Here is a 7,774-nt window from a genome sequence, read left to right on the forward strand (position 1 = left end):
GCTTGAACTCAAAACATAAAAAATGCATAGGTTTGAAAGTGTTTTCATACATTTCATTTAATATAAAAATACTATTTTTCTTCACTTTAATTTAAAATTAAAGTGGTGAAGTTTGCTTTGGCTAAAAGCCGTTAATATTAATAATAATTCTAATAATGATATTAGAATTGGAAAACACCGATTGCCACTTGTAAAGAAGTTACATTACAGATGATATATCTAAGGTAATAAGTATTATATTTCTTACTACTCTAAGAGACATTATGTATTATAGAAATACTTTTTACATTTTAGAGAAATTTTGTTTACAATAATAATTTAGGGAATACCACAATCGATCTGTGTCATATTCAGAAAAATTGTAGGAAATTAAGATTTTTATAATTTTAAATATATCTAAATGGAATGACAAATATAATATTAAGTGGAGTGGAAAGGTTTCTCTACTCTCCTACCATTTATTGAGAAACATACAAATGGCGTGAAAAACAAAACTGTGAATATTGAATCTGTAATCAGATTCAATATATAGAACTTCTTAATACTGAATATTAATCAGGTCAAAAAAAATTAAGTGCATATCAGCTTTAGCAATACATTTTTTGCTACATTTTTCACCATTTAATGTCATCAGTAAATCAGCTATATTAATTTTCAATTAAAAACGGCATTGGCTTTATTTCTTGATAAGAATTCTATTAGTAAAAATTATGGTGTAAAACCAAACAATATTCTTTGGGTCTAAGCTATCAGACAACCCTTTAATCAGAGTTATCATACGACCCTGCTGCCTGATCAATGCTTTTGAACATATCTTTTTATTAAGAACTATTAATCAGAGTGTAAAGCAAAAGAAATGAAAGATAACGATAGTATATATCGGCGGATCTAAGATGAACAGAGGTGTTAGAGCCGGAATCTTTTCTACTGACCTAAGGATTAGTAAATTCTATCATCTATCCGATTCTACCTCAATATTTTAGGCAGATATCTTGTCCATCCCTAGAGCATGTTCATTTACTCTAAACATGAACTTTCGTGGAAAAGAAGTCTATATTCTTACTGACACTCAGACAGCAATAAAGGCTTTATCAGTGGTCTGTATTTTATCCAGATTAGTGCAAGAATGTAGAGAATTTATTAACGCACTAAGTGATAGGTCCAAGTTAACTCTAGTTTGGGTTCTTAGGCATTCTAATTTAGTAAGGAAATAAGCACGCAAATGAACTTGCTAGACTGGGTACCTCTACGGAAACTCTTATTTCAATCCCTGTTCCTACAAGCTACGGTCGGAGGTTGATTTATGACCATTTTTTGCGACAGACAAATAGTGAGTGGACCCATATCGTTATTGCAGTCAGATCAAGGGCTATATGACCAATATATTTCAAATGTAGAACCTCTGACTTGATACACATAAGCAAATCAGAGGTATTGAGTTTAATATCTGTCTTTATAGCGAACTGGTTCATAGAACGGCATTGAGCTAGGCTCGGGTCTCAAAGAAAGGACACCAGAATACCTATATGTGTCTATGTCCAGTCTTGACCAGAACTACGCTCAAGTTTTTTGAGGACCCCTGCCTTAAAATACACTCAGCGATATCTCCAGTATTAGGATTAGTCAGATTCTCGCATTTATTGATGCTTATGGTTGGTTATAGCTTGACCTTCTTGTACTCATTATAACGAGCGGTTATAGCGGTGGATTCCTCCCTCCACCTTAACCATTTAACTAACTAACATAATTTTTAATATAATAATAATGTTTGTTACTATGTTTTTATTCGTAATAAACAAATAAAATTTATATTGTCCAAAAATGTATATAATAAGCTAAATAAAAATTATGTATTCATATGCCTTATTAATTTTGTCAAAATTAGAAATATAATTTTTTATTATTAATTTTCACACATAGTACAAGTACAAATGAATTCAGTAGTTGTTTAAATACGACGACGGTGTACAATAAATAATTTATTAAATACTTTGTAGGAGCAGAAAACGCGGCGGTCATTTTTATGTGGGAACATCAAACCACAAAACAGAAATTGAGAACGCTTGTAAAACAATTGCCGCCAAAAGTGTGTTCGGCACGGTTCAATGAAGTTGAAACGCCACGGGCGGCATCTGCATGCAACCAAATGCTTCAAAGCTTTCATAGTACATAAATGTATGCATAAGTATCTTAGTATCTTAGTATGTGATGTATGGTGTATGTGATGTAGAAGCTACAAATATAACTTATGTATGATGGCAGTAACCATGTTGTAGTAACTGAAGGTATCGGATTGCCGGCAGTTACACTGGATTTCTTATTTCTTAGCTCATGTCTCAAATTTCGCACAGTGCTTTGGAGCTTAACATATTTCAATGTAGGCGAAGGTGCGTATTGTCAAGTTGCATGTTGAGTGTATGTATGTATGTAATATAGGTATGTATGTACGTAAATTATTAAAACTAATGTGGTGTGTATATAGTGAAAAAATAGTGGCTTTTGTGGTTTAAATACAATCATAGTTTAAGTTTTATATGTAAATATGATACAATATATTTACAAACTTACAAGAAGTTAACATATGATATCATAAATTAACTACTTTAGTGTTAATTTATTGTGATAGCTTCATGTGCGGAATGCCTTTATTCTCATGTATCAATAATAATAATCAAAGCACGGTGCTTTGAAATTGCATTCCCTTCTAATTGTTGTCATTATACCAGTATAAGATATTGATTACATTATTCAATTAACTATTATCTATTAAAAAGATTTCATTTAAGAAGGCATATTAACTTACCTATTTTTTGCAGCTGCTGCACGATCTCTTTGCCTACGATTTTTAAACCAATTACCAACTTGTGTTGGATTAAGGCCTGTTGCTTTTGCTAGTTCACGTTTTTTCGTTGGATTTGGATAAGGATCCTGAAGGTACCATTCGCGTAAAAGACTTCTTGTACGCTCTTTAAAACAATGAGTTTTTTGTTCTCCATCCCAAATTGTTGGAGGAAGAGGAAATTTTTTTCTCACACGATATTTATCAACGGGACCTAAAAATTAATATGAAACAGGTATTTATTTAATTTTTTTCTGATATTTTTATTAAATATGGCTGTTCTTAAAAAAAATAACATATTAATGAAAATATATATAACGAAGTAAGATATAAGTTTAATCACCTTATATCTTACAGCGCTAAACAAGTGAATTCTAATTTTAACAGCAAGAAAATATACTGATTTGCTTTTATAAATACATATTTTCAATAATCTTTATTAAATTTTAATATTACTAATATTCATTATACGAAACTCATTTGTATCAAATTGTTGGAATACTAAAAAAATCGTTTAAGCCATTCAAATAGTGTTAAAATCGAATAAATTATAATTCTTATTTGGTACAAATAAAAAGCTGTATAAAGGGTTAATGTGGTAATAATTATGTTGTTTAAAAATTACGTTATTAATTGGGTTAAAAAAACTAGATTTCAGTTTTGCATATTACGTGTACAACAAAAGCAGCTTTCCTTTTTTATAAAAAAAATTTAATATAAAAATAAACATACTAAATTGATTCGGAATTGTGAAAACTATGTGAAATAATTCGGCTTTTAAAAAAATTGAACAAATTATTTAAAAAATTTTGCTATCGAATAAGTCATAATTCTAATTTGTTCACAAATAAATCTTCAATAAATTTCAAATTTCACAAACAACTTAATTCGGATTCATTAGACAATGTAGAAACTGTATTCATAACTAAACCGATCCTGATAAAATATGAAGAAACTATTTATAGCATAATTAAGATTCACATTGACTTCTCACATGAAGTCCAGAATTTTAGTGAGATATCACTTATATTTGCATTCGAATCTTTTCCACTTTTCTTGTTGAGCTCCAAATGATCCTGGTATTAATGCGACATATGAAACCAATTTGATGAATTTTTATAAAAAAATAAACTCATGTATATATAATTTTCGACTTTTTGAAACAAATTCAATTAATGAATTTATGTATGATAAATAGATATTTCTTGAAATTGGAATAATCTATGGTAACTGTTAAAATTTATATTATTTAACATTAATATTAAACGTAAAGTGTTGTCAATAACGAACGTTTCTTATAGACAGATTTCAAATAATGTCATATAACAGATTCGAATAAAATACTTTTATAAATAATAAAAATACTTTCTCTTATACAGTAAGTAAGAAAATTAATTATTCATTTTTCATCTGCTACATATAGATCTAGATCCGAAAAAATACACTTTTATTGCTTTTAATATTCAATCAGCTTAATTATAATCCAAAGATTTTATATAGTACTAATTTATAATAAAACAAACATAAGTCGGTAGCTACACAAAAGTATTATTTACTCATCATACCTTCATCATAAGCCCTTACTTATTACTACTTATAATTCTTTTTATTAGTGAATATTATATACCATATTTTTTTAAAGTACTAAATTTGTAGAATCGCCAATTTATATTACTTTTTTTTTTCTTGTCATTAAAAGACAACTATTAAGTTTGCTTGTGATACCTTAAAATCATAATAAATTTGATAAGGATCCATTTAGTATTGCCTTAACGAAAAATTTGATATTAACAAAAATTAAACCAATCTATACAACTTTCAAATGGAATAATAATTTATATAAATTAGCATGAATCAAGTACTAGTATATTACAAAAGTATAACGAATAACGATATATTGCATAAAATTTTAGTAATAATAGTGAGAAAATATCCAAGTTCAAAAGAAATTTTTTTAATTAAATAAATTCTTGGCTGACCATACAGGTGTTTCGGATATTTCTACATATCCATTATCAGAGATCTATAGAAAATTCTGTTACTTTGTTTTTTTTATTGTAGTTTTTATCATAGTGTGATGAGACATTACTTTTTGACAAGTAGCAGGGTTTCCGAATAGGTATAATTGTGTGAATATGTTAAAATATGTTGGTATATCTACAATAACAGCAACTGCTGCAGAAGTCATTAGTAAATATTCTATTTTGCGATTTCAATTTTATAGATTTAAAGCTCCTTTTCGTTTAATACCCCCATCTTATTCATATTGGTTAATTTAAAAAAAAATTGAATATATCATTTTTTTGATTGATGCATTTACCAAACTTACTATTTTACAAGCAGTAAATGGTACTAAAATTAAAATTCGTTTTGAATATACCGTTTTCTGTCACTACCATTAAAGAGACTAAACTTAGATCTAACAAATTCAAATAATACTTCAATGACAATGACTTGCAATATATCAATTCCACGCGAGCAAGTGATCTCGTGAAAAGAACATATCGTGTACTGTTGTCGATGTCCTGAGATAATAATATTCGGATAATGAAGTAGAGAATTTTAACATTTTGAAATGAATAAATTAACACCAGAAATTTCATTTTGATTCACACCATATGATATAATTCAAAATATAATATTACTTGCTCTTCACAGTAACAACGGCACTTTAATCTTTACACAATTAAAAATTTGGATGAATCTTTACACAGCTAAAAATTTAGATATAATCATAAAATTAGTGACCGAACAGACAAATCAATATAGTACTATGATTGCCGTTATTTGCTGAAAACATGTTGTGGAAGGAATGTGATATGAATAGAAAAGAAACTTTCTAGTAGTGAATATTAAGGTGCATTATATAGGACATTTTGTATATCTTCGCAAATGATATATATGATATAGAAGACATACCAGGTTCGAAAGCATTGAGTTTACACATTTAAAATGAAATCGCGGTGTCCAATAATGCTCAATGGAGACAACGAGAATACAAGTGCTTAGGAAAAACAAAGTCGAGTAGAGTTGTAAGGTGACAACTATACTTAAAAGAAAAAAAAATATGGTGGTAGCATAAGTACATATGCACTTGTTTTCAAATGATCAGAATCTAGTTTCTTCGTTTAATTATGAAAAAAGTAAACTATTTCCATTTCTCTTGAAAAATATATACATATATGACAAAAAAAAAATTAATAGAAGAGTTCAAATAGAAATGAAAAGCCAACAACAAAAATTTAGTTAGTTTTCATTGTCAGTGGGATGGCAATACTCGAAACAGCGTTTTATGGTCAGCCAAATATCAATAAAATTAACTAAATTTTTGTTGTTGTCTTTTCGTTTCTACTTAAACTCTTCTAACTTTTAAATAGTTTCTTTTCGCCATAAAGACGCGTCTCTCTTGGCAAGAAAAATTGTCTTGTAAAAGGTATCTTTTAAATATTAATTCCTAACCATATATTCACTTACCTAGCGATCGGCCACGCAGTTTCTCTGCTTCAATGTAATGCGCTTCTAACCACATTGCTTGAAGTTTTCCATATGAGGCCTTTGTAAATTTATGATTTTCTATTATTGCATAAAGTTCCCTGTAAAGAAAAAATAAAAAATTTATATTTCGAAATCAATTGAATTCAGATAGATCATGATATTATACTTTTATAACAAAATAAAAATTTGTTTCCAACGGAATAGTTCTTATTTTTATTTATTTTGTTGTTATTTATTTTTGTCACAATGTCCTCTTTTCTTAACTATGCTCCAACTTATTTGATTATTCTAAACAGTAAACTACCTCATAGTCTTTAGGACATTTAAACGAACATAACCTCTTCAATTGTTATGTAGTTTTGCCCTCTGAGTCACTTTTTTAACTTTGAAAACGCAAAATTTTCGCTGATCATATTATCATATCATTCATTAGTCAGTCTCAAAATTATGTTTGTTAAATGTAGAATACTATCTATTAAATACAAACGACAACCTTAACTCAATGAAAATAATTATATACACATCTCCACCACAAAATAATAATGGGCTGTGAAAACTTCATTAATGTGCTTTTTTGAAGCACTATTTTTCAAAGATTATACACAAATCCCTATAGGAGCCAAACATTAAGTTAAAGGGAAAAAGTGTATTATTATAAGAAAAAAAATATTAAAGTCTCTGCGACTAACAAGCTTTACTTATCTGCAGTATTGTTTAAATTTTTTGTGAAATTGTTAAAATTTTATGTAACAGTATGAACAATTAAATAATCTAATAATGGTTTTATATCTCACTAATTCACAACCTAGTATATATTCTGAAATAACATAACTGAAATATATTTTTAAAACACTATTTCCTGAAAATTCTCCATATATTTACTTTACTCTTGAAATACGAGTATGCTGAAAATGATATATTTATATATTATATTTAAATTATAATAATAATTCCTGTAAATTATACTTTTTAGTAATTGACATAATAGATCTTTAGCGTGACAACTGGCCCTTACCAAATGAAAGATAATTGATCGATCATAGAAAAATTCCTAATATTTTTTTACCAAACCAAAGCAGAAAAGTCACAAATAATATGACTACAAACTCCATTCCATTTCAAGCAAAAACGACATTCTGTCACTTTGGATATATCTATATCGTTTAAACGGCATTGCAAGTTAAGAGTATTAACAACCTCAACTCAACAACTGAGGAGGAACTGTCTGTAGTTAAAAAGTTGGTAACTGTAACATGTAACACAAATTTATTGAATATATAATAATATTTATTGAATATTTATTGAATAATATACAAATTTAAACAGGGAACTATATATTTATATCTAGTTTAAGCTGATTGCATTAATTGAAACGTTCGTATGATAAGTTTCATTCACTTAGTTTTATTGTCGAAATCCAAATAAACATAGGAATATTAT

The 7,774-nt window shown here is 27.9% G+C and overlaps 1 protein-coding gene across 1 annotated transcript in view; it reads right to left on the minus strand.

Moving 5' to 3' along the window:
- Positions 1-2,799: 2,799 nt before the first annotated feature.
- LOC119674698 (protein Optix-like) overlaps positions 2,800-7,774 on the minus strand; it is a 5,383-nt gene continuing 408 nt past the window's right edge. Inside the window, exons 2-3 of the mRNA XM_038085854.1 lie at positions 6,314-6,432; positions 2,800-3,053 (exon numbers count right to left, since the gene is read on the minus strand). Of these exons, the coding sequence (XP_037941782.1) occupies positions 2,800-3,053; positions 6,314-6,432 (373 nt within the window). The remainder of the gene's footprint in view (positions 3,054-6,313; positions 6,433-7,774) is intronic.

The sequence above is a fragment of the Teleopsis dalmanni genome, chromosome 2 (assembly GCF_002237135.1).
Source record: "Teleopsis dalmanni isolate 2A chromosome 2, ASM223713v2, whole genome shotgun sequence".
Lineage (NCBI taxonomy): Eukaryota > Metazoa > Arthropoda > Insecta > Diptera > Diopsidae > Teleopsis > Teleopsis dalmanni.